The 27314-nt window shown below is 41.4% G+C and overlaps 1 protein-coding gene across 2 annotated transcripts in view; it reads left to right on the top strand.

The window, feature by feature from the left end:
• Positions 1-1457: 1457 nt before the first annotated feature.
• Positions 1458-27314, top strand: part of st3gal8 (ST3 beta-galactoside alpha-2,3-sialyltransferase 8) — a 32050-nt gene continuing 6193 nt past the window's right edge. Inside the window, exons 1-4 of one of the 2 annotated variants that reach the window (XM_062986388.1) lie at positions 1458-1508; positions 14928-15661; positions 22167-22354; positions 26440-26619. In XM_062986388.1, coding sequence (XP_062842458.1) covers positions 15377-15661; positions 22167-22354; positions 26440-26619 — 653 coding nt within the window. In that variant the 5' untranslated portion in view covers positions 1458-1508; positions 14928-15376. Of the gene's footprint in view, positions 1509-5504; positions 5559-14927; positions 15662-22166; positions 22355-26439; positions 26620-27314 lie in introns of those variants that run through there. The other variant, XM_062986389.1, reaches the window with a different exon arrangement.

Raw genomic sequence — 27314 nt, 5'->3', positions numbered from 1 at the left:
GAGACCCTGAGCGCTGGGGGACAGCAGGACCAGATCATCTGCATACAGCAGGAGTTTAATCTCGGAGTCGTGTAGAGTGAGACCGGGCGTGGCTGAGTGCTCTAACATGGAGGCCAATTCATTAATATAGATGTTAAATAGAGTTGGACTTAAACAGCAGCCCTGTCTCACTCCACGCTCCTGAGAGATGAGATGTGTTCTCTTACTGCCAATTCTTATTCCGCACTGGTTTTCTGTGTACATGGATTTAATAAGATCATATGTTTTACCCCCTACACCACTCTCTAACATTTTATAAAACAATCCTTCATGCCAAATGGAATCAAAAGCTTTTTTTAAATCAATAAAACATGCAAATATTTTAGAGTTATTTTGAACTACATATTTTTCGATCAGGGTGTGTAGGGTGTGTAGAGACACACACACACACAAACTGATTGTTATTACCTCATTACTGTAAATATAATCATTTTTATTGTTATTATTTTGCACTGTTTTATATTTTTTTGCACATTTAACTGTTTTGTATAAATTTGTTCTTTCTTATTGTTATTTTTATTTTTCTCTGTAACTTGCTTTGGCAATACGAATGTCCTTATTTGTCATGCCAATAAAGCTTCTTTTGAGTTAAGAGAGCCGTAACCGAGCTACAGAGAGAACATGCAGAAAAGAAGTAGTGCTCTTAGTGTAATGACAAATAATTGAGAAATAAACTATAAACTTGTTTAATTATGTTAAATCTGATTCGTTCATGGCACGAACTGAGCTTTTCGAGCCTAACTTACTCTGGACCAGGAGCTCCGTGTCTGCCTCTCATCCATCCCTGCCAGAATAGGGAGATTGTGTGCATTAAAATTAAGTCACGTTTACCCCTCCCTCCCTAAATGACACCTTATGGTGTGTGTGCATGTGTGTTAGCAGTCCAAGGGCTTGCAGAGTGTACGTTTTTTAATACATTTTAGACTGGGGTGACTTGAGATTTTGCATACTTTTAAAGGGTGCCGTGACTGAAAAATGGTTGAGAAACACTGTTCTAGAAGGTGACCAACTCAAACAGCAGCAATAGATGAGCGACTCGTGTCTGACTTTACATCTACAAGGTGGACCAACTAGGTATGAGTGTGTAATAGAGTGGACAGTGAGTAGACACGGTATTTAACAACTCCAGCAGCATTGCTGTGTCTGATCCAATCATACCAGCACAACACACACTAACACACCACCACTATGTCAGTGTCACTGCTGTGCTGAGAATGATCCACCAACTAAATAATACCTGCTCTGTATGGGTCATGTGGGGGTCCTGACCATTGAAGAAGAGGAGCTGATAAATTGGACAGTGAGTGTAGAAACAAGGAGGTGGTTTTAATGTTGGGTAGGCTGGTGAGCGAGGGAGTGAGGGAGTGATTAAGTGACTGTGAATGAGATGAGCTTGAAGTTCTCTCTTGAAACACGACCGGAGATTAGAAGAAATTCAGTTTGATAAACAGACGACCTGAGAACACGGGGTGAGTTACGTGAAATTACGTGTTTAGCGTTTTTAAGTCGAATAATATTCGACGATAGTTGAAATGCTGAGGAAGGTTAACGCACAAAAATGTTACTCCACGATGCCGAGTTGTGTCGAGAAGTAGTTCGTTGACTTTTAATAACTTTTTATAACAGTAAAACAATTTAAATCGTCCATAATGTAAAAGTTACGCTACACGTTCTGTGTTAAAAAGTTCCCCACACAGGAAGCGGTTTGATACAGTACATGGAATGCAACAAGTCCTAACCCTAGTCCTAACAAACGTGTAGAGAAGCGAGGAGAAACTCGTAAATGTCGAATTAAACCGTGAAAGTTAATTTAAAGCGAACAAAAGTAACCATGGTAAGTTTTGTTGTTGTTGTTGTTGAGTTGTGGGGTGTTCAGTATAAACGCTAGGCAGTTTAACGGAAAGATTGACCGAACTACTTCATTCAGTGCCAGATAATCGAGATTTTGTTTACTGTTCGGTCGGTTTGGATTTGAGTTTACTAGTTAACATGTCACATTTTATTTTTTTAATTAGAAAAAGAGGCTTTTTTGTTTGTGACTGGTCACCGTAATGTTTCTACTCCCCCACCCTTCCACTCATAGTTATTTCGGGAAAATTGGGGTAGCCTATAATAAGAAACAGACGGTAGCGGATGCTCGACAGTTGCATTCACTGCATTGCAACATACAATTCAAGGAAATGAGGGTTAATGGGTCCAACATTGGCAACCTGGCAGTAATGGGATTTGAACCAGCGACCTATCTACGTATTATTAGTCCAGTGCCTTACCTGCTGAACTACCACTGTCCCGGTTAAGTTGGAAGAAATTCAGTTTGAGAGCCTGAAGGGGTTAAATCATACAAAGTTCTGATGTTGGATGGCTTTTGTCAAAAGGAAAAAAGGATGAGGAAGGATCCTCGCTTAAATAAATTTGGCTGGAAAATCCCCTACCTGGCACTTTGTGAAGTGCCGTCAACCAAGCGAGGTTTTGTTTGTTTATTAGGATTTTAACGTCATGTTTTTACACTTTTGGTTACATTCATGACAGGAACGGTAGTTACTCATTAAACAAGGTTTATCAGTTCACAAGTTTATATCAAACACAGTCATGGACAATTTAGTATCTTCAATTCACCTCACTTGCATGTCTTTAACTTTACTGTGGGAGTAAACCAGAGCACCCGGAGTAAACCCACGCAGACACGGGGAGAACATGCAAACTCCACACAGAAAGGATCTTTACATCCCTACTTGAAACTGTAATTTACATTTTCAGGTGCTCATTAAAAGCCGGCTAATATACACTGATCAGCCATAACATTAAAACCACCTCCTTGTTTTTACAAACACTCTCCACTTACCATATAGAAGCACTTTGTAGTTCTACAATTACTGACTATAGTCCATCTGTTTTTCTACATACTTTTTTAACCTTGTTTACTCTGTTCTTCAATGGTCAGGACTCTTCCAGGACCACTACAGAGTAGGTATTATTTGGGTGGTGGGTCATTCTCAGCAGTGCAGTGACACTGACATGGTAGTGTGTTAGTATGTGTTGTGCTAGTATGAGTGGATCAGACACAGCACCGCTGCTGGAGTTTTTATACACCTCACTGTCCCTGCTGGGCTGAGAATAGTCCACAAACCAAAAATACCCAGCCAACAGCGCCCCGTGGGCAGCGTCCTGTGACCACTGATGACGGTCTAGAAGATGACCAACTCACACAGCAGCAATAGATGAGCGATCGTCTCTGACTTTACACCTACAAGGTGGACCAACTAGATAGGAGTGTCTAATAGAGTGGACAGTTAGTGGACACTGTATTTAAAGACTCCATCAGCGCTGCTGTGTCTGATCCACTCATACCAGCACAACACACACTAACACACCACCACCATGTCAGTGTCACTGCAGTGCTGAGAATGATCCACTACCTAAATAATACCTGCTCTGTAGTGGTCCTGTGGGGGTCCTGACCTTTGAAGAACAGCATGAAAGGGGGCTAACAAAGCATGCAGAGAAACAGATGGACTACAGTCAGTAATTGTAGAACTACAAAGTGCTTCTATATGGTAAATGGAGCTGATCAAATGAACAGTGAGTGTAGAAACAAGGCGTTTCGAAGAGGAAGGATATGGACTAAGGGCAGCTGGTTCAAATTCGCCCAGTCTAGGCTCAGAGGGGGGTGTTGGAGTAGGTCATGTTCGGTTGTGTTTGTGAAAGCAATGTGTTTTCTTACTTTTTATCGAGAAGATGTGTGTGTGTGGTACTGGGTTTGGCTTAAGAAACATGAGCCTCTCCAGCCCCCGCTTCTCATGCTTCTCTATAGTCGTCCTCTCCAACGTGCACCACTTAAAATTCAGCGGTCACTGCTGACACGGTGGAGCTATATAATACACGCCAAGACAAAACCTTTCACTTTCAAGTAAGTGTTTAGATGGCTGAGCTCCAGAGCTTGTCTGCAAGAAAAGGAATTTGTGCCGGTTTTCTGCCTTTGGAGTACGCCGTACTGTAGTGTTTAATTATGTTTGTCTGGAATGGTTACTGCTTACATGTTGTACAGTGCAAAGATTGGTGGATGTAGGTGTATTAAGTATTATGCTTTTGTGTTTATTGGTGGGGCTGGACAGTTTTTTAAATACATTTACTTCACAATAGTACCTGCCACCAGGCCCAAATCTAATGAGATGTATAAAATGACAGCATGTTTGGGGATTATAGGTCACAAAGACTACTGAGGTGCAGTATTACGGCACAGTGGTCTCAGTAAGAAACCACATTGGTTTTTTTTCTATTTCTAAATTTGCATTTCTGTTTAAAGAGAACCTCCACATTTTCTAAAAATGTTTAATGTTGTTATTGAGACTGTTGAAAAAGTAGCACACAGGAAGTGATGTAAGAACTGTAGCTTCTTTGCAAAGCTGGGTCTGCATGGTTGTTAGAGCAGCTTGTCCAAAACTGAAATAAGAATTTACAGAAATAAAATTAAACAAAAATAATACGTGCATTTAAGATTAAGATTAAATATGGTTTTGTTTAGCAACCAACGTGAATTTATTTAAAGTAATGGTTTAAAATTGGTGGTTACCCAGATTAACCATTGTGCATTTAGGGCAAACACAGAGTAACATACACTGATCAGCCATAACATGTTTCTACACTCACTGTCCATTTTATCAGCTCCACTTACCATATAGGAGCACTTAGTAGTTCTACAATTACTGACTGTAGTCCATCTGTTTCTCTACATACTTTTTTAGCCTGCTTTCACCCTGTTCTTCAATGTTCAGGACCACCACAGAGCAGGTATTATTTAGGTAGGTGGTGGATCATTCTCAGCACTGCTGTTACACTGACATGGTGGTGGTGTGTTAGTGTGTGTTGCGCTTAGATTCTGCTTGGGATAGAGGTGCTGCATAAAGTAAAGGCACCACTGGGACAAAAAAATTGTAGCATGATTGACAAACCAGACACTAAAATGAATACCTGTATAAAACTAGTAGCACTAAATCAGTGATAGCTCAGTGGTTAAGGTACTGGACTAGTAAACAGAAGGTTGCCGCTTCAAGCCCCACCATCACCAAGTTGCCACTGTTGGGTCTCTGAGCAAGGCCCTTAACCCGCAATTGCTCATCGTGTAAGTCGCTTTGGATAAAAGCGTCTGCTAAATGCTGAAAATGTAAATGTAAATCACAATAGAGTTACCTAATATTCTTTTTAAACCAGATATACCAGATTTTATACCAGATAGTTTATTTATTCAACTTTCAGTCAGAATATAAATTAATCTCAATGAGAGCACGGCTCAGCTTTACTATTGGTGCATAGACGTCCCAGAAGACACAGATGTAGAATTCAATAAAGAAACCCTCCAATCTGTTAAAGCTTGGCGATGAGTTAGAGTCCGAGGGAGAACGTATGATCCACAGATTCATAGTTTAACAGCCTTATGTGAATTAGAAGGTAAACCTTGGGGTTCTGTGGGAGCTTCAACCCAACTGACTGAAGAGCAACCTGAACCAGAAGGGAATTCCACTGTGAGTACACTTAACCATTCTCAAACGTGTTCCCCTCATGCTCCTCAGCCATTATTCAGGCTGTTTGTGATTTGATGTAGAGAGCCAAGGCCAATTCTGGGGTGAAAGCTGTGCATTTATGAGGTTGCTAGCTTTTTTGGAGTTGTCCATCAAGAGCAGCTAGAAGGATGGTTAGAACAAGTCTGGCTTATGGTTGAGAAGAGAAAAGGCTTAATTTTAGAGAGATTGAAATAGCCCATGCTGTTTGTGTTAGCTCAGATGCATCCACCCAAGATTATACATCGATCAACCATAACATTAAAACCACCTCCTTGTTTCTACACTCACTGTCCATTTTATCAGCTCCACTTACCATATAGAAGCACTTTGTAGTTCTACAATTACTGACTGTAGTCCATCTGTTTCTCTGCATGCTTTGTTAGCCATCTTTCATGCTGTTCTTCAATGGTCACGACTCTCCCAGGACCACCACAGAGCAGGTATTATTTAGGTAGGTGGTGGATGATTCTCAGCACTGCAGTGACACTGACATGGTGGTGGTGTGTTAGTGTGTGTTGTGCTGGTATGAGTGGATCAGACACAGCAGCGCTGCTGGAGTTTTTAAACACCTCACTGTCCCTGCTGGACTGAGAATAGTCCACCAACCTAAAATATATCTAGCCAACAGCGCCCCGTGGGCAGCGTCCTTTGACCACTGATGAAGATCTACAAGGTGACCAACTCAAACAGCAGCAATAGATGAGCGATCGTCTCTGACTTTACATCTACAAGGTGGACCAACTAGGTAGGAGTGTCTAATAGAGTGGACACGGTATTTAAAAACTCCAGCAGCTCTGCTGTGTCTGATCCACTCATACCAGCATACTGTAGAATTACAAAGTGCTCCTATGTGGTAAGTGGAGCTGATAACAAAACAGTGAGTGTAAAAATCAGTGTAAATAATAATAATCTGCAGAGGGAACTGTTGATTTGAGCATTTGTGTGTGGAGAAGTCAATGAAGCTTAATGACATGAAAGACGTTTTGCATGCATGATTTACCCTTAAAGTAAATCTCCTTTGAATAAACAAACAGGGACCTACTAGATCTTGTGTTTATCAGCTCTTTGTGGTGCGAGCCAAGACACAGGGATTTTCCAAACATTGCTGAAGTGACCAACCAGGCTTCCCCAACAAAAGACTGAAAGGCTTCCACTGTTTATTTGTTCTATAGGTTTTTTGTCCAGTATGTACTTCTTGCTAGGATTGACCTTTTGCAAATGTTGGGCATTCCTAACTGCACACACACACACCCACACATACAAACACGCAAACACTCACACACGAGCACACCACACCAAGTTGGTCCACACTCAGGTCTACCTCACTGGTATGTCTCACTGTCACAGCCTTTTTCTCGCTGATACTGTCAGTGGGTGGGATATATTAGGCAGCAAGTGAACATTTTGAGTTCGACAAGGGCCCAATTGTGATGGCTAGACGACTGGGTCAGAGTCTCCAAAACTGCAGCTCTTGTGGGGTGTTCCCGGTCTGCAGTGGGTAGTATCTATCAAAAGTGGTCCAAGGAAGGAACAGTGGTAAACCGGCGACAGGGTCATGGGCGGCCAAGGCTCACTGATGCACGTGGGGAGCGAAGGCTGGCCCGTGTGGTCCGATCCAGGAGAAGAAGGCAAGCCGGCGGAGGCAGTGTGATGCTCTGAAACCTTGGGTCCTGCCATCCATGTGGATGTTACTTTGACACGTAACACCTACCTAAGTATAGTTGCAGACCATGTTCACCCTTTTCCTGATGGCTGTGGCCTCTTTCAGCAGGATAATGCGCCCTGCCACAAAGCAAAAATGGTTCAGGAACGGTTTGAGGAGCACAACAAGAAGTTTGAGGTGTTGACTTGGCCTCCAAATTCCCCAGATCTCAATCCAATCCAGCATCTGTGGGATGTGCTGGACAAACCAGTTCGATCCATGGAGGCCCCACCTCACAACTTACAGGAGTTAAAGGATCTGCTGCTAATATCTTGGTGCCAGATACCACAGCACACCTTCAGGGGTCTAGTGGGGTCCATGCCTCGACGGGTCAGGGCTGTTTTGGCAGCGAAAGGGAAACATTGTTAAGGTTTTCATCTCTTAAGAATATCGAGATCGTTTTTTAGTCATATCACCCAGCCCTACACTAGACCCAAACTAGAGGCAGGTCAGAAAATCAGTCAGCCTGTGCATGCAGGGCTTTAGACTAACTTTTTACACTGGTTGCACTGGTGCGCCTAACTTTTTTTTTCGACCGCATCGCATTTAACACCGCAGTTTTACAGGTTCACTTTTTTTTTTTTTTTTTATCACTGTCCATACAGGCAATATTGACTTGTAAATAACTAACAATCTGGTGTGGGTGTGGGTGTGGGTGTGGGTGTGGGTGTGTGTGTGTGTGTGGGTGGGTGTGGGGGTGTGGGTGGGTGTGTGGGTGTGTGTGTATGGGGCTCTAGAGTGTTAGAGTGTAATCTTAAATGCAGTGCATTATATTATCGGCTTTACTGAATCTTTTACACAGATTCCCAAAATCGCTTGCGGTGCACTCACTGCGTATTTTGATTACATGTATTGTAATATATTATGGTCTTTTATTTATTTTATATTTTACTTAACGAAAATTTTGTCGTGTTTTTACTTTCACTATCGCCGCACTTTACCGCTAGCATTAGCCCGGTGTGCGGTGGTGGAGGTGTGGGAATAAAGACACACGACAGGGTCGAGTCACTTTAACTGTTTAGTCAGGACTTAAGTGAGCGTTACAGCACTTTACACCGCCGAGCTCCAGAACCCGAACTTCCATTCTGGGGACATCCGGCGAGTCTCATATACAAAACTAAACTAACTGCAGAACGTCCGAACGCACGTGTATAAACCTGGTGCTGCATTCTGATTGGCTGAGCTGAATGTCGCTCACATATCACAGCTACAATATTGTCCCGCCTTTCACTATCTCTGATTGGTTTAGACCATGATATTGGCCTAATGTGTGTCTGGTTTTTTTTTCCCCTCGGACGCCTGGTCGCACCGGTGCGACCTGAGATTTTTTTTTGTCGCACCATTGAGAAATTAGGTCGCATGTGCGACCAAATTGGTCGCACTCTAGAGCCCTGGCATGCATATAATGCCTGTTGCATTGCATTATCTATGCTCGTCTACCAGGGGTCCGTTATCTGTTTTGGTGTGCCTCTGACCTCCATAGCGCATATCAGCTGGCAACAGAAGCAGCTGAAAAAAAACATGAACCGAACAAAGTAGCCTGTGATCAACTGGTGAAAAAACTAGTTCCGTGTATTTTCAATTTCACGGCTAAACACAAAAGACATAATAAGTAGAGGGTCAGGCCTTTTTGTTATAAGAAAACTTGTTTACCAGATTAAACCAGAAAGTGGTCCGGGAGGGGTGAAAACTGTTTTTCACAACCACCTGTTGCTTATCGCATGTTTGGTATGGCTGCCAAATGCAAAACTGTGTGGATACTCTTTTCTGGGACATGTCTGCTTTACTCGCAGTGGGGAAAACTGGTACTTTTCCCATGGTACGTTTTAGTTGATTCTGTCTTTTTCTTCTCCTGAACTGTAAGTTGCATCTTTTTTTCAACTTTCCAGAAGAGGATAATTGTAAGCTGTTCTTAAATCAAAATGTTCGTTGGTTAAACCTGTTTTTCCCATAAGAAATCATGTAAATAGAATTAGAGATGGGAGGATCGATCGGCTATGTATCGAAACCGGACGATTTTTAATCAAAATATGCGATCGGCGATCGGTCGATATTTCCTAAATTCAGCAGATCCGATCGCGTGATATATAAAGATCACCTCCATGTTAAGCTTAACAGCTCAGTGGATTGATCCAGAGCTACAAAGCGCCAACCATCGCATTTCACAACCTAAAATAACATAATTAACGTTGTGCATCATACACACGATGCACTTTTGCTAATTGAAATATTTACTTTAAAAAGATAATTCAACCCGATCCCATCCGAATGGATTCTATGAGCACGTTATATAAATTCGTGGTTCACTTTGGTAAATCGTAAGCGGTTCTTGCTTTTGATGTAGATGAGAACAGAAAACATTACAGAGCCAATCAGAGGCAAACCTTTATTAATTACTAAATTCGTTAGTTCAGGATAATCTGCTCTGACTGACTTTTAGCTCCACAGGCAGAACGAGTCTGACTCGGTTACCGCTCCGTGGTAATAGCAGTTTAATTAAGCTTTTAAATTGAGCTTTTTAATTAAGCTTTTTAATGTAAGAGAGTCACACAAAATGTTCTGTAAGTAGCTGGTGTTTAAAAAAATGAATCGACTCCTGAATCACTTATATCGATACTGTGAACAGAGCGTCTCTCTTGAAGACACACACACGCCGTTGCTTTTGTCACCGGGTTATCTTCACTGTTAGACCTATTTTTAAGGTTTTTTCAGACTGAACTGGACAACATTAAACCTGTGTGTGCGTGTGTGTGTGTGGTCAGTTAGACTAATGAAATATGTCTCCTGTGGGTGAAAAAATGAATTGCTTTAGTTTTAGAAGTAACACCCCCACCCCCCACCCCCGATCGGAATCAACTATCGGCCGATCGCCCTGAAAGGAGATCGGAGATCGAAATCGGTGCCAAAAACCCCGATCGGTACATCTCTAAATAAACCCCCACCTAACCTTTCTAATGTCTTAAATGGTCTTTTTTGTTATAAATACAAGTATATTTTCCCTTAAATCTTACATTATAGAATAGCCATTCCTGTAATAAACAATAATACACAACAATACACAGTAGTACTGTACATAAAACATCACACATTATATTTCGGTAAAATGTATCTACCAGAAACAACAATAACTCTCATATTTCTCTATTATTTCCTTCTTTATTTCAATACTCGCTGTCCCCGCTGTCTGACACAGTGACAGCTACTAGCAGGAGTAATTACATAACAACAAACAGTAATAGATTTTTTCATTTTCTCACCACTGTGCCTTCTCGGCACCTTCTTTAAGGCAATTTTAATATAGAATTTTACAAAATATAAAGAAAACACCGATCAAAACACTGTCCACTGTCCGAATGTTTGCTCACTGTATATAGAACATTCGGACAGCGGACGTGAGAGTCGTCACGTCACGTGTTTTGCGAATTTCGGTTCGTAATCCGAAATTTGTTCATACGTTAAGTTAAAAAAAGATGGTTCGTAACCCAAAATTTTCGTATGGTAAACTTCATAACTCAAGGGTGTACTGTATATGTTAAAAGTTTTACTGGGGCAGATTTTTGAATGTAATTGTAAGTGCCTGAACTTTTTTTAAACTAAGTTTATATTTTTGTAAAGAGAGGTTGAGATAAAAAAATGAAGCCGTTCATGAAGCTACGTTGTGTGATTTTAGTTAAATAGTTCATTTTCGCACATTTTGGTTGTGCTACTCTTGATGTTCTTTGAGGAGCATTTTGGATCAAATAAAATGACTATTTCTTTAAGTTCTTTAAAAGGGCTACAAAAGGACTATTTTTCGTTTCGCTTTTAGTTTAGGTGGGTTTTATAGTATGGGGGTTTCTTGGTTTAGCCCCGATTAGTAATGTTCCTTCCCGTCTCTCTTTTTTCCCTTTAAGCAAGGGCGGCTAGTTGGCTGCCCTGCTAAGTGGGTGGTTTTTTGCTAACACTGCCAGCAGCCGCAGAGCTGTTTGGGGATTGGCAAGCAGCAGCTCTCCCTACCAATCAGCTGAGCATCAGATGATCCCATGCAAGTCTGGACCTCTGCCGCTTTGGCTTGGCTAGACCCTGTGTATCCAATGTTATTACAGTTTATTCAGAGGGAATGAGCAGCCCAGCAGCTTAATTGCTGTTATACCTTATAGCACAAAGTAGAGCTTAAACAGTTGGACTCAATTGCTAAAAGGCTGTCCACATATGTTTGGCTACACACGTCACATCAGCCATAACATTAAAACTACCTCCTTGTTTCTACACTCACTGTTTATTTTATCAGCTCCACTTACCTTTGTAGTTCTACAATTACTGACTGTAGTCCATCTGTTTCTCTGCATGCTTTGTTAGCCCCCTTTCACCCTGTTCTTCAATGGTCAGGACCCACACAGAACCACTACAGAGTAGGTATTATTTAGGTGGTGGATGATTCTCAGCACTGCTTTGACACTGACACGGTGGTGGTGTGTTAGTGTGTGTTGTGCTGGTATGAGTGGATCAGACACAGCAGCGCTGCTGGAGTTTTTAAATATCATGTCCACTCACTGTCCAACATATTAGACACTTCTACCTGTTACTGCTATGATTTTATCACGGGGAAAGACGTTTTAGGCACTCCGCTTCGCGCCGTGCCAAAACAACGTTCCCCGTGATAATTAAGCAATAGAACACGAGAGGGAGTGTGTTATTGCGAATAACATCACGGCTGTGATTCGGCCGTAGATCATAACACACGACCTCAAGTGTTCTATTGCTTTTATACAACAGTTTTTACAAAATAAAGAAAGAAAATAAATCAAAGAAGCCCTGAATTTCATAATAAATATGCTTTAATATTGACAATACCTTCCGCCAAAAAGTAGTTCCACAACGAATATAAAGTTTAACACTACAAAGCAGACATCCCAAGTTGCAAAAACTCATTTCAGGGAGGTAAAAAGAACAAGAAGAAAAAGGCAAGAACCTCCGAAGAGGAAAAAAAAGAAACAAAAAACATCTTGCACACACCAAAGGATTATGGGTGATAACAGAACTCTTAGGAGCTTCTAACTGGGCTATTAAGCTAACTGTTCGCGTTACAAACACATTAATGTTCCCTACATAGTGCACTAGATTGTGTATCGGATAACGCATTCATGTTCACTACATAGTGCACTAGACAATATATTAGACAATTGGTTATGTTCCCTACACAGTGCACTAGATTGTATATCAGATAACGGATTTAAAACGCAATCGGGAAAAAAAAGGCTGTGTCGCCTGCGTGCGCGTTTGTGTGCATGAAGCTTGTCGTTACTGGCAACGTGGTGTGAAAAGGCCGTGCTGTTATCACGAATATCAGCACAGTTAGAACGCTTCTCAACCAATCAGATTGTAAGGTCGGAACTAACTGTTGTATAAAATCGCAGTAACGCACGGTCTCTCGTGGCTTATTGTTTTAGTATTCATTAAATTGTACCCGGTTTAAGTCCTGTTAAGTACAGTACTGTTTAAGCATGTGATTTCGGACGCAGCCCTCGGCTTCTTCACGTCACCTGCCCACAGCGTGAACGCGTTGTACAGAAGTGAAAGTTGGGAACCACTGTTTTAGAAACATGAATAGCTGAGACCGCAGTCTTGCGCATAATGGTTGTTTGTCTATTCATGTTTTAAATTTACCACAGCTGGGTTTTAAACCGGAGAGCTCTTAGCTAATTGCATTGTTATGCAGAGCTGTCATTTTGTTATTACATTCTTGGGTGGGTAGCACTGTCGCCTCACAGCAAGAATGTCCTGGGTACCATTCCCAGGTGCAGCGGTCCGGGTTCTTTCTGTCTGGAGTTTGCATGTTCTCCCCGTGTCTGCGTGGGTTTCCTCCGGGAGCTTCGGTATCCTCCTACAGTCCAAAGACATGCAAGTGAGGGGAGTTGGAGATATAAAATTGTCCATGGCTGTGTCCGAAATCACATACTTGAACAGAATGTACTAAATTCGAGAGTGTGCAGTATGCACGCAACGTTATCCATAACGTTATTCAGGGTTGTACTTAGTTATACAAATTTTTTTAATGCATTTTCTCCCCATTTTTCCTCCCCATTTAGCACACTCAATTTGGTTTTCCGCTGCTGAGAGACACCAGATTGCATCCGAGGAGAGCACGTCGCTGTACACGCCTCCTCCGACACGTGTACAGCCCTCCTCTTCTCGCCCCTGCATTCTGCACAGGCGTCTCTTCCGCCAATCAGGGTCCTTACACAGCGTATGAAGTCCCACCCACCCACCCACCCACACATAGTCAGATACGGTAGCCAATTAGTATCTGCTTCAGGCACTGCCAGTTATGCCCGCCAGATGGCGCCCAGCCGACCGGCGGCAACACCGAGTTTCAAACCGAGGAGTTCAGAAACTCGGTGCTGGTGTGCTAGCGGAATAACCCGACGCGCCACCTGGGCGCCTATCATAAAATTTTCAATGTTTGTCTTGCTCCACTTTCCACCATCTTTCCTCTTTGCAGCTCCAGTTAAATTATGGGATAGATTATCGGATCGCAAGTGTGCATACTAAAAAATGGCTGCCCATGCAGTAGGTCATCCGGGTACTTTTCGCATACTGGTTAATGAAGACTACGTATTCGGACACACTGCTCACTCTCAGGTACTGCATCTTCTAGACCTTCATCAGTGGTCACAGGACGCTGCCAACGGGGTGCTGTTGGCTGGATATATTTTTTGGTTGGTGGACTATTCTCAGTCCAGCAGGGACAGTGAGGTGTTTAAAAACTCAATCAGCACTGCTGTGTTTTATCCACTCATACTAGTACAAACACACACTAACACACCACCACCACCATGTCAGTGTCACTGCAGTGCTGAGAATCATCCACCACCCAAATAATACCTACGCTGTAGTGGTCCTGACCATTGAAGAACAGGGTAAAAGCAGGCTATAAAAGGTATTTAGTAATATTAATTGAATAACTACAAAGTGCTTCTTATGGTAAGTGGAGTGTAGAAACAAGGAGGTGGTTTAAAACCACAAATTTAATCTCATATGTATTAACATGGGCACTACGGTGGCTTGATGGGTAGCACCGGGTTCGATTCCCTGCTTGAGTGGTCTGAGTCCTTATGTGTAGAGTAGCATGTTCTTCATGTGTCTAAATACAACTCCACAAACTGCACTAACCTGTATGAATGCAAGATATGCAGAGTGTTGTAATCACTCTGTGGCACTGCTCGTTCTTCTAGAATTCTGCAGCCTCAGCAAATGGCAACAGTTGATTCTGTTTTTTCCTGCCTCTCGTCTACACTACCGCTGCACTTCCGACTGCTTCTGAAGATCTCTCGCGCAAGCATGCCAAGAAAATACTACAGAAACAGAGTAGCTTAGAGGCAGGCGAGTCATTTTCATCGGTGTTTTATTCCCTTTATATGATTTAAGCGTTTGCTGCAGTATCAGGGATCGCTGCTCTTCATGTAGATAAATGTCAGATGAAGCTGGGGTTTCGACCATTACAGTCTTTTTTAAATATTGCTGACAGTATGTGGCAGGGTGTTCCCTTTGCTGACGGGTGAGCTTGCTTTCAGGAGTGCCTATTCACTCAATTAGATCGTAAACTAAACAACATATAAAAATGTTCGTGTGTTTTCTGTGTGTTTCAGGAACGAGGATGCTGAAAAACTACAAACACTGGTCATATTGACGGAGACATGAGAGATTCTTGCAGCTTGATAATCTGGACGTGAACCTCAACGTTCTTCCTGCTCTTTTTTTTTATCTAGTAATGGCTGATCTGAATGAACATCTCATTTTTCCAGACTTTACAGCACGTTCCTGACCCTGACCTTTCGGCCCCAAAAAGGACCGACCGGAATAACCGTTTCATACATTTTCTCAGGCAAAGAGTTTTAAAGGATATTTTTGATTTTAAACATAGTGTTTTTTGTTTTTTTTTAAATCATGCACATGCACCCTGTCTTCTTGGTTAGAAGGGGAAGCTATCAGAAGTAACCACTGCATGCATCATGTGGGGAAAACCCCTATATAACTAGCACTGAAACACATTTTTATTTTTTACCCTGGTGAGCATCGTTACAGCTTTGGGTGAAACATGCTTCTGAAGAAGAAGCTGTGCATCTGTGCCTTGTCTTGCTTGGTCCTATTTTTTATGATCGTCTCCTACACGATCCAGAAGAACATCGTTCAAGATACCCCGAGCACCACGAGGACCATCGTTAAACTACAGCAAGTTCAGCAACGCATGTGCAGCTGCTCAACTTGCGTTGCAGAACCAGGTGTCTCGAAGTGGTTTGACAAACGTTATAACCAGAGTCAGCAACCATTTCTTACGACCGGGAAAAACAAAATCGATTCGTACTCTTTGAAGTGGTGGCTGGTAAGTGTTGCAGATGCAGGTATTTTGTGTGCATGCTATGTTTGTTTATTAGGATTTTAACGTCATGTTTTACACTCTTTGTGTACATTCATGACAGGAACGGTAGTTACTCATTACACAACATTCATCAGTTCACACAAGGTTATATCAAACACAGTCATGGACAATTTAGTATCTCCAGTTCACCTCACTTGCATGTCTTTGGACTGTGGGAGGAAACCGGAGCCCCCGGAGGGAACCCACGCGGACACGAGGAGAACATGCAAACTCCACACAGCAGGGACCCGGACCGCCCCACCTGGGGATCGAACCCAGGACCACCACCGATCGAACCCACTTAGCCACCGTGCCGCCTGTGCATGCTATGTACATGATTGTGCAATAGAATTATTCACTCTCCTTTCAAAGAAAATAAGAACTTATAACTTGTCTGCAGAGCTACTTTTCTTTATTTAATTTTCATGTTTACCACTGCTTTATCCTGGTCAGGGTCCCGTTGGGTCAGGTCTCCCCGGAATCACTGAGCACAATACCATAACACACCTCGGCCAGGACGCCAATCCATCACACCTCCTTCCCCAAACTGTTGCAACATGTCATTAAAACTACTGCATATTAGTGCTTAGTGCTTGGGGTGGCTTGTTGGCTCAGTGGGTAGCACTGTGTGTATGTGTGTCTGGCCTGCGGTGGACTGGCGCCCCATCCAGGGTGTTTCTGTGTGCCTTGCGCCCATTGAAAAGCTGGGATAGGCTCCAGAACCACCCCCAGGCCTCCTTGTTTCTACACTCCACTTACCATATAGAAGCACTTTTTAGTTCTACAATTACTGACTGTAGTCCATCTATTTCTCTGCATGCTTTGTTGGCCCCCTTTCATTTCAATGATCAGGACCCCCACAGGACCACCACAGAGCAGGTATTATTTGGGTGGTGGATCATTCTCAGCACTGCAGTGACACTGACATGGTGGTGGTGTGTTAGTGTGTGTTGTGCTGGTATGAGTGGATCAGACACAGCAGCACTGCTGGAGTTTTTAAATACCGTGTCCACTCACTGTCCACTCTATTAGACACTCCTACCTAGTTGGTCCACCTTGTAGATGTAAAGTCAGAGACGATCGCTCATCTATTGCTGCTGTTTGAGTTGGTCATCTTGTAGACCTTCATCAGTGGTCATAGGATGCTGCCCACAGGGTGCTGTTGGCTGGATATTTTTGGTTGGTGGACTATTCTCAGTCCAGCAGTGACAGTAAGGTGTTTAAAAACTCCATCAGCGCTGCTGTGTCTGATCCACTCATACCAGCACAACACACACTAACACACCACCACCATGTCAGTGTCACTGCAGTGCTGAGAATCATCCACCACACAAAAAATACCTACTCTGTAGTGGTCCTGTGGGGGTCCTGACCATTAAATAACAGCATGAAAGGGGGCTAACAAAGCATAAAGAGAAACAGATGGACTACAGTCAGTAATTGTAGAACTACAAAGTGTTCTAAATTGTAAGTGGAGCTGATAAAATGGACAGTGTGTGTAGAAACAAGGAGGTGGTTTTAATGTTATGGCTGTTTATTGTACTTTGTAAATTTGAGGCTGAGGCTTGCACCACAAAGTTGGAGCGTAGGCATGTTTACACTGTGCTCACCTTTTTTAATTATTTGGAAACTGAGGAGACCATTTTTGCTTAATACAAAATTTCAGTTGCTCAACAGTCCATAAACACCATGTGTGTGACAATGGTCTTTCAGTACTGCAGATCTCGTGTAGCTATATTTATCACAGCAGCATGACTGTTTGTCATGCAGTGCCACATGAGTGCTCACCTCACGCATATTCAACAATAGTTTGTCTGTGGCCTTGAACTACATGAAAAAGATTTCTATGGATTTCCTGAAGCTGATGAATAGGGCTGCCGCGATTGGTCGACCTAGTCGATGATGTCGACGCTAAAAATGTGTCCATGCCAATATTTTAAGTCGATGCATCGTTTTTAAAATGATGCTTATAAATGATCTTTTTTAATTTCTACAATGTTTCCATTATTATAACCGTTCATATGATTTCCCTCAGCACTACTTGCTGGGCGCATGACGTAAGTCGTATTTGGTCCAGTCTGGTTGGTGGCATTAAGTCTTAAAAAATACATCTGCAGCAGTCAGAGGACGATTGTAGAGAGCTTTCAAAGAAAAGCTCAAAGTTTTCCAAGACCCAAATCATCAAGCGTTTGGGAATAATTAAAACTGGCATGAAACAAAAATGTGGTTTGTACACTGCAAAGCTTTAATGGTACCATGGCAGCACGAGCGTGATGCACGGTTGGTGCCCTATTCTCAGTCCAGCAGTGACAATGAGGTGTTTAAAAACTCCAGCAGCATGGCTGTGTCTGATCCACTCATACCAGCACAATACACACTATCACACCACCACCATGTCAGTGTCACTGCAGTGCTGAGAATCATCCACCACCCAAATAATACCTACTAATACCTACAAATTAGTAGGTTTCATGTGAATGAGTCTTAACTCTTACCACTTTGTTTACATGGCTTAGAATTTGAAGTAAGTTTTGAGTAGGTCTAGGTTAGAATCTGGGCTCATTCTGTTGTTACTGTATGTTGGACTTAATGAGACGTGCCTACTGCTTGCAAAGACTAAGCTTTAAGTGGATCCTCCTTTTATACTCAATCTTGATACCCTCACTGTGTCCAATTCACTTTTTTATTGTGGAGTGTAACTCTTCAGTCTTATTTAGCTCCTGTCTCAATTTCTGTTTCTGAGTTTTTAAATTCACATACTTTAAATCAGAGATGGGGACTCGAGGCTGTGACTCTGGGGACTCATTTCAAATGACTCGGGCTCGCAAAAAATGACTTGTGGACAACAAAAGTCAGTATGTGTTTACATTAGTTACGTGTGACATTTATATATATATATATATATATATATCCGACATCATTCTGATCGTGTAATTTTCTGCTCTCTAATAACGCTGCGGCCGCCTTAACCCACAACGCACGCAATGCGTAAATGTTCCAGCCAGCTTCCGGCGTAGTGATGAAGCGTCGCTCCCTACTCCCTTTGGATATAAATCTCACTTAAAATGGTGGAATACCCTACGTAGTGCACTTCACAGTAACAGCTAATGTGAATGGAACGCTCCTACAGAATTGGCGCTAATGATTGAAAGAACCGCTTTCTGAACCAATCAGACCTCCTGATTTTAATTTTTAGTAAGAAATGCTGTTATTTGCATTTATTCAGTTTGCGTCACACAGATGCTTGTCGATGAAACGCTTGATTGGCTTTCTAACGAGTTCGTGTTTTACTTCACAACCGGGAAAAGTTTGGAGGTTTTTAATTATAAGCACATTTACAAAATAACGGATTATATTCCTAATGGGACACACGCTTATAAATGTAATAGCATCTGGAAGAACATAAGCTAAGGTAAGCAGTATTATGGATATTATGGATGAAAACAAAACGTCAGTTGAAGCTTTTAACTGGTACCTAGGAAAGAAAAGGCACGAAGTAAAAATACAGTCGCTAATCTGTTGTTGTTTTTTATCTGAATTTACATATTATGTGTTTATGTTTACATTACATTTCCAATATATGTTGTGTGCAGATTATATTGACTCGTGACTTGACTCGGACTCTAGCCTAAAGACTCGTGACTTGACTCGGACTCGTATTTTGTGACTTGTGAACATCTCTGCTTTAAATGTATGCTTTGCCCTAACTTTAATTTACATCTTGCCACTTTCGTCCATCACCCATGCTTAACAACTTGATGTTATTTGAGAACAGTTTAGGCTTACACACAGTTAGGAATTTGAGCTTGGGTAATTTCAGGCAAGAGTTTAAGGACTTTTATCTGTGTTGCCAAACTTGTGGAGCAGTGAAAAACACTTTGTTGTTTTTAGAGATGCAAAGTTAATGATGTAATTATTGTTTTGCCCTTGCTGGTCTGAAGAAACATCTGGAAAAGAGTTGCATTTTATAATGCAGATCTGCTGTCTATATCAAAAGTGTTTGGCAGTCACAAGTCATTGTGATTATTAAACCAAAGATGGGTTCAGAACAGGAATCTAGGTCACAGATAAAATATGCAAATAAATATGCTACCCTGTAGTAAACCTGTATTTCAGTATTTAACTAAATGTAATTAAAGGCCTAGAGCAATTACGCACACAGTGAAATTACTGAGAACGTTAATTACAGTGCTCACTTAATTATAGGCTATTTGGCACTTATTTTAAGAACTTAATTATTTGTTTAGAAATGCAGGGAAACTAAAATCTAACCTCTTAAACTCTTAAAAGACGTATTTGTAGATGCAACCATAACTTATTTTTATGGCATTTTTTTATTCAACAATGTATTTGTGGACAGCTAAGCTCAGCTATTTTAACATGCAATAACATTGCTATAGTAATATTTTAATAGTACCACTAACAGGTGCCGTGATGAAGAGATAATCAGTGTCATTCACGTCACCTGTCTGGTCATAATGTTATGCCTGGTCGGAGTATTAACACATTCAGGGACAAAATAAGATTTAAAAGTTATTTATGTTACAGCATCCCACAATAAGCAGTTGAACTGGTAACTGGTGAAGAAAACTTGATTGTCAACTAATGATAAGTAGTGGCTCACAACTTTGTACCAAACGTAAAAGAATTGTTAATCAGTTCAACAAGAAGACTGTGAATAAGCCTTTCACCATTTACAGTTCATAATATTGTGAAAAGATTTAGAAAATCTGTAGAGAGCTCAGTCCATGTAGGGCAAAGTTGGATACCACTGTTGAATGTACATGACCTTTGAGCTTTCAGACAACATTGCATGTGAAACTCTCATGCTACTGTGTTAAATATAGCTACATGGACTGGGGAGTACTTTATAAAAACTGTTGTCACTTAGCACAGTCTGACGCTGCATCAAGAACTGTAACGTGAAACTCTCTTACACAAACACAAAACAATACATTAGTTCTATCCAAAAATGCTGCAGAGTTCTCTGGGCCCAAGCTCCTCTGAGAGAGAACGAAAGACAGTAGAAATACACCGATCAGCCATAACATTAAAACCACCTTCTTGTTTCTACACTTACTGTCCATTTTATCAGCTCAACTTTCCATATAGAAGCACTTTGAAATTCTACAATTACTCACTGTAGTACATCTGTTTCTCTACATACTTTTTTAGCCTGCTTTCACCCTGTTCTTCAACATCTTTTTCTGTGTTCAGCAGAACAAGGTCAGGCCTAGAACAGCATTTAATTTGACTTTTATTTGATTGCAGACAGGATGAAAATGAGATATTTCATGTTGTCTGGTCAACCCTGGTCATTTCAGGCCTGCAACACATTCCAAAAAAAGTTGGGACAGTAAAGCATTTATCACTTTGTAATGTTGCCATTCCTTTTCACCACACTTAAAAGACGTTTTGCCACCGAGGAGACCAAGTGATTTAGTGTTTCAGATTTTATTTTGTCTCATTCTTCCTGCAAACACGTCTTAAGATGTACAGTACAACAGTACGGGGTCGTCGTCACATTTTTCGTTTCAAAATTCTCCACACATTCTCTATTGGGGACAGGTCAGGACTGCAGGCAGGCCAGTCCAGTACCCGTACCCTCTTCCTCCGCAGCCATGCCTTTGTAATGTGTCCAGCATGTGGTTTTGCGTCGTCTTGTTGAAAAATGCATGGACGTCCCTGGAAAAGATGACGTCTTGAAGGCAGCACATGTTGCTCTAAGATCTCAATGTACTTCTCTGCATTAATGCTGCCATCACAGAAGTGTACATGACCTTTGCTGAGGACACTGACACAGCCCCATACCATGACAGCCCCTGGCTTTTGGACTTGTAGCTGATAACAGTTTGGATGGTCTTGTTCGTCTTTGGTCCAGAGCACACAGCATCTATTTTTTCCAAAAAACATGTTTCCACTGTGTGATGGTCCATCCTAGATGCCTCTGAGCCCAGAGAAGTCGACGCCACTTCTGGACACGGTTAACATAACCAAACATAACCAAACATTTTTTGCACAGTAAAGGTTTAAGTGGCATTTGTGCATGTAACTCTGTATTGTAGTGCCTGACAAAGGTTTGCCAGGTTTGCCCTAAATTACCCCCGTCCCAACTTTTTTGGAATGTGTTGCAGGCCTGAAATCAGGAATGGATGTACAGTATATTAGCAAATGAAATAAAGTTGAGCAGACAAAACATGAAATATCTCAGGTTCATCCTGTCTGCAATCAAATAAAAGTTAAAGTAAATGTAAGGAACACTGTGTTTTTATTTCATTTGCTATCGTGATCTCAGTAATGTTGAATTCTCAGGAGGGCATCTCCACAAGATTTTATCATAAAATAGTTTCATCTTTTTAATAAGCTTTAAGAATTTTCAAATGCAATTTCATGCAGAACTGTTGAAATCATGTGAGGAGTGTATGGTGTAGAAGTGCAGGTCTAACTGCAGGTTTTAATTCTTTTTCAGGCTTTGCAGCAGTCAGGTGATAGCACAATCAACGAAGTTATAAGAGAGATGTTCAAAGTGGTTTCTCCTCCCAACGGGAAAGAAATTAATTCAGATCGGTGTCAGAGGTGTGCCGTGGTTGGAAATTCAGGAAATCTTCTGCATTACAAGTATGGATCCATGATAGACTCCCATTCCTTCGTCTTTCGGTATGTACCTTACTACTGCCTTTTATTTATTCATTTATTTACTGGTGTTTTTTTCTCCATGGTATTTTACATTTTTACATTTACATTTTTGCAATTTAGCAGACGCCTTTATCCAAAGCGACTTACATTACAGTATGAGCAACCGAGGGTTAAGGGCCTTGCTCAAGGGCCCAACAGCAGCAACCTAGCAGTGGTGGGGCTTGAACCAGCAACCTTTGGATTACTAGTCCTGTGCCTTAACCACTAGGCTACGGCTTGCCCTATGTTTTGGGCTCTCCTTTTCTTTTGGCTTACATGGCCTGGATACAATAGATTATTCTATTAAAAAGAAAGTAAACAAGGAAAAGACCATATGGCCATAGACTTGTTGGACACCCCAGGTTTCCACATTGTTCAGATGTATCTGTGGGAATTTGATGTGCACTCGTGTGGTCAGGCAGTAATCCTCATCATCACTTTTATTTCTTTAAAGTCCTGTAATGATGTATGGCAAGGCCTAGCTCACAATCAGCCCTCCAGTTCATCCCACTACAGTGGTCCTTACCTAACTCAGCAGACCATGTCTTTTTGGATATAGCATCATTGTTTAATTGGTTGTAACACCTTAACAGTAGGTGTGGCTGAAATACAACCCCAAATCATAAAATATTAAGACAGTACAGAGTTTCTTACATTTACTTTGACTTTTATTTGATTGCAGACAGTCTGAACCCAAGGTATTTCATGTTTTGTCTGGTCAACTTAATATACTCCCATTCCTGCGTTTCAGGCCTGCAACGCATTCCAAAAAAGTTAGGGATGGGAAAAATTTAGGGCTAGTAATGAGGTGAAGAAAACAAATAATGATGTGATTCCAAAAAGGTGATTGCATCCAGGAAAGTCTGAGTCTTTGATGAGCAAAGATAATCAGAGGATCTCCAGTTTGTCAACAAATGTGTGAGAAAATGATTGAAATGTTTAAAAACAATGAACCTCAAAGAAAGATTGGAAGGGATTTGCATATTTCTCCCTCTACAGAGCATAATATCATTAAAACATTCAATGAATCAGGAGGAATTTCAGTGCGTAAAGGCCAAGGGCGCAAGCTTAAACTGAACGCCCGTGATCTTCCATCCCTCAGACGGCACTGCATCAAGAACCGCCACTCAACAATAGCTGATATAACCACATGGGTGAGGGATTACTTTGGCAAACCTTTGTCAAGCACTACAATACAGAGTTACATGCACAAATACCACTTAAAACTTTACTGTGCAAAAAAGAAGCCTTATGTTAACCGTGTCCAGAAGTGGCGTCGACTTCTCTGGGCTCGGAGGCATCTAGGATGGACCATCACACAGTGGAAACGTGTATTGTGGTCAGATGAATCAGCATTCCAGGTCTTTTTTGGAAAAAATGGACGCCGTGTGCTCCGGACCAAAGATGAAAAGGACCATCCAGACTGTTATCAGCAACAAGTCCAAAAGCCAGGGTCTGTCATGGTATGGGGCTGTGTCAGTGCCCTTGGTAAAGTTCATTTACACTTCTGTGATGGCAACATTAATGCAGAAAAGTACATTGAGATCTTAGAGCAACATGTGCTGCCTTCAGGATCACATTGTCTGCAATGAAATAAAAGTCAAAGTAAATGTAAGAAACTCTGTGTTTTTTATTATTTTCATTTTCCATGCTGTCTTAACTTTTTCTGATTTGGGGTTGTACCTGTATTATTGCGTAATAATTAAGAGGCGTGTCCACATACACAGTCATTATAGTTTAGCAAAAGGAATGACTGTGCAGTGCTTTTCAACAGTTCAGTTACCTTAGCCGAACAGATTAAAACCCTTATTTACATTCTGTTGCAACAACGACGACTAAATATTGCAAAATCTAACTGCAATCAAGCAGTAATCATATCACACAGCTCTTTACACAGCCGTCTGGGGAAATCCTGTTTGGTGTTTATTTTAGTGCTGTCATCTAATAGTAGGGGTTTATGTGACAAAGTATAATGACACCTAGTCACTCTTTTGAGAGCTGAAAACATTGTATCATGCCAGGGCTTATATTTAATCATTCTTAAGATGTGTCTAGATTAGAACTCAACTTGGAGTCCACCTGTTGCAATTTGAATTGATTGGACATGTCTGTGGATCTCTGTGCTCAAATTCTGGCAAGGTACGGATCAGGACAAGGATATTAAGCAATATACACCGATCAGCCATAACATTAAAACCACCTCCTTGTTTTTACACTCATTGTCCATCTTATCAGCTCCACTTACCATATAGGAGCACTTTGTAGTTCTACAATTACTGACTGTAGTCCATCTGTTTCTCTGCATGCTTTGTTACCCCCTTTCATGCTTTATTATTTGGGTGGTGGATGATTCTCAGCACCGCAGTGACACTGACATGGTGGTAGTGTGTGAGTGGATCAGACACAGCAGCGCTGCTGGAGTTTTTAAAATACCTTGTCCACTCACTGTCCACTCTATTAGACACTCCTACCTAGTTGGTCCACCTTGTAGATGTAAAGTCAGATACGATCGCTCATCTATTGCTGCTGTTTGAGTTGGTCATCTTGTAGACCTTCATCAGTGGTCACAGGACGCTGCCTACAGGGCGCTGTTGGCTGGACATTTTTGGTTGGTGGACTATTCACAGTCCAGCAGTGACAGTGAGGTGTTTAAAAACTCCAGCAGCGCTGCTGTGTCTGATCCACTCATACCAGCACAACACACACTAACACACCACCACCATGTCAGTGTCACTGCAGTGCTGAGAATCATCCACCACCCAAATAATAATAATCAGGTGCAGCAAACAAAACATCTATGTTTAAACTACCAAAAACTAGCTTTATTTGGCCACAATGAGTTACACAGGAGCAAACAAGTGATTCCTGTTCTTTTGACCTTTGTGACTGTTTCTCTTAACATTTTGTGAAACAGCTTTTAGGAAGCTGAAAAAAACTACTTATTAACTACATGTTTTAAATAAATAATAGAATAATAGAAGAAGCAGGGCAAAACCTTAAACTTCTTAGAAAGTTGGTCATCAGATTTTTAGCCACACCAGTTGCATTAATGTGCTTCATTAATTGTTTTTAGGGCCCTACTAAATTCTTGGGAAAAATTTTCATAAATCACAGATTTTACAGATTAAAAAAAAAAACGAATTTTCGGCCCTTTTCTCTTGATTTTTAGCGCGTCAAATTTTTAACCAATTGCGTAATGCTTCCTCTCTACTGGTGCTGAGAGAGGAAGGGGGACCCCAATTGTGGAGAGCGAACTGACGCACGTACCTTCCGATACGTGTGCAATAGCCAACTGCATTTTTTTCACCTGCACCAGCCATAGTTCATATGCGAATCAACCCTGCACATGGAGAGCCACACCTTGATCAGCATTATTCCTCAACCATCAACCAGCCAGCAGAGGTCATAACTGGACCACCTTATAGTGCAAATTTATTATGTTATGAGGTCCCTACCCGGCTCCCTCCCTGTATGAAAAACAGCCAAACGTTGTTCATATAGCCCGATGGCAGAGCTGAGATTCGATACGATTTATTCAAAGTCCCAGCTCCGGTGTGTTAGCGTATTTTACCGCTGCGCCACCTGAGCGCCACCTACCTTAATGATTAAATGTAAACCTCAAACACCCCCCCCGCCCCCGCATCTACGGAATTGGTTGGGGGTTTTCCGAACTCAGTCACCCGAGTCGTGTTTTTAGGTGCTTCGAAATCTTGGACTTCAACATTTTGACTAACTGAATTGCCGTAGGATTGCTAGGACCACCTTATAGTGCAAATTAACCAGTAAACATGAGACACTTGAATGATACGCGAATGAAAAATGGGTCTTAGAAACCTGTTAGATATTGACTGGTCAGTTGAAATATAAAGGCAAATTTAACGAAATTTAAAGGTATAATGCTTAGTCAATTTATAGTATTTAAATGTATTTGGTGGTAATGGTTGGTACCTCAGAACAATAGGTGTTTATGAAGCCACACATGCAGCACTATACAAACCTAAATGTGTTTTTGCTTTGAAACTTTTTGACACTGACGACTTCTGTATTCTTTGTGTTTTTTTCAACAGCATGAACAAAGCAACAACTGTGGGTTTTGAGCAATTTGTGGGGAATAAGACCACTCACCACATCATGTACCCTGAGAGTGCTGTGGATCTTGCTTCTGATGTCCATCTTGTCCTGCTGCCTTTTAAACTAAGAGACATCGAGTGGTTGACCAGTGCTCTATCAACAGGAAAAGTCAAAACGTACGTTCCTTACATAGTAAATAACACTTGCAAACACATGTATACACACGTGTGTGTGTGTATACACAGTCGCATCACATAGAAATCCGACACTGGTTGGAACAGCATGACCAAGACTTCCAAGTACTACCCCTAATTCCCTAGACTTGAACCCAATTGAGCATCTGTGGGACCACCTTAATCGTCGTGTTCGCTCTATGGATCCTCCCCCATGCTACAGCAGCTGTGGGATGCACTGCAGTCAGCATGGCTCCAGATACCTGTGATAATCTAGCTTGTCGAGCTGCTGTTCGTGCTTTACACGGCGGTTACTGTGGATATTACTGGTGGTCATAATAATGTGACTCGGCTGTATACTACTATATTTTAAATATGAGAGAGAGAAAATTTATATAAATATGAAAAAAAATAGGACTCTTTAAAGCATGACTGAATGTTAAACTTGCATTTGAATACTAATACAGTAGACCCTTGACTTATGAATTTAATTGGTTCCAAAGGGCTGTTCTTAAGTCAAAATGTTCGATAGTTAAACCTATTTTTCCCATAAGAAATAATGTAAATAGAATTAATCCGTGCCAGACCTCCCAGACCACCCCCTTACCTAACCTCTCTAATGTCTTAAATTCTCTTTTTTGTTATAAATACAAGTATATTTGCCCTTAAATCTTTAATTATGGAATTGACATTACTGT

The sequence above is a fragment of the Trichomycterus rosablanca genome, chromosome 24 (assembly GCF_030014385.1).
Source record: "Trichomycterus rosablanca isolate fTriRos1 chromosome 24, fTriRos1.hap1, whole genome shotgun sequence".
Classification (NCBI taxonomy): Eukaryota; Metazoa; Chordata; class Actinopteri; order Siluriformes; family Trichomycteridae; genus Trichomycterus; species Trichomycterus rosablanca.
Note: the sequence above shows the minus strand (reverse complement) of the source record. Positions and strands in the feature narration are given on the sequence as shown.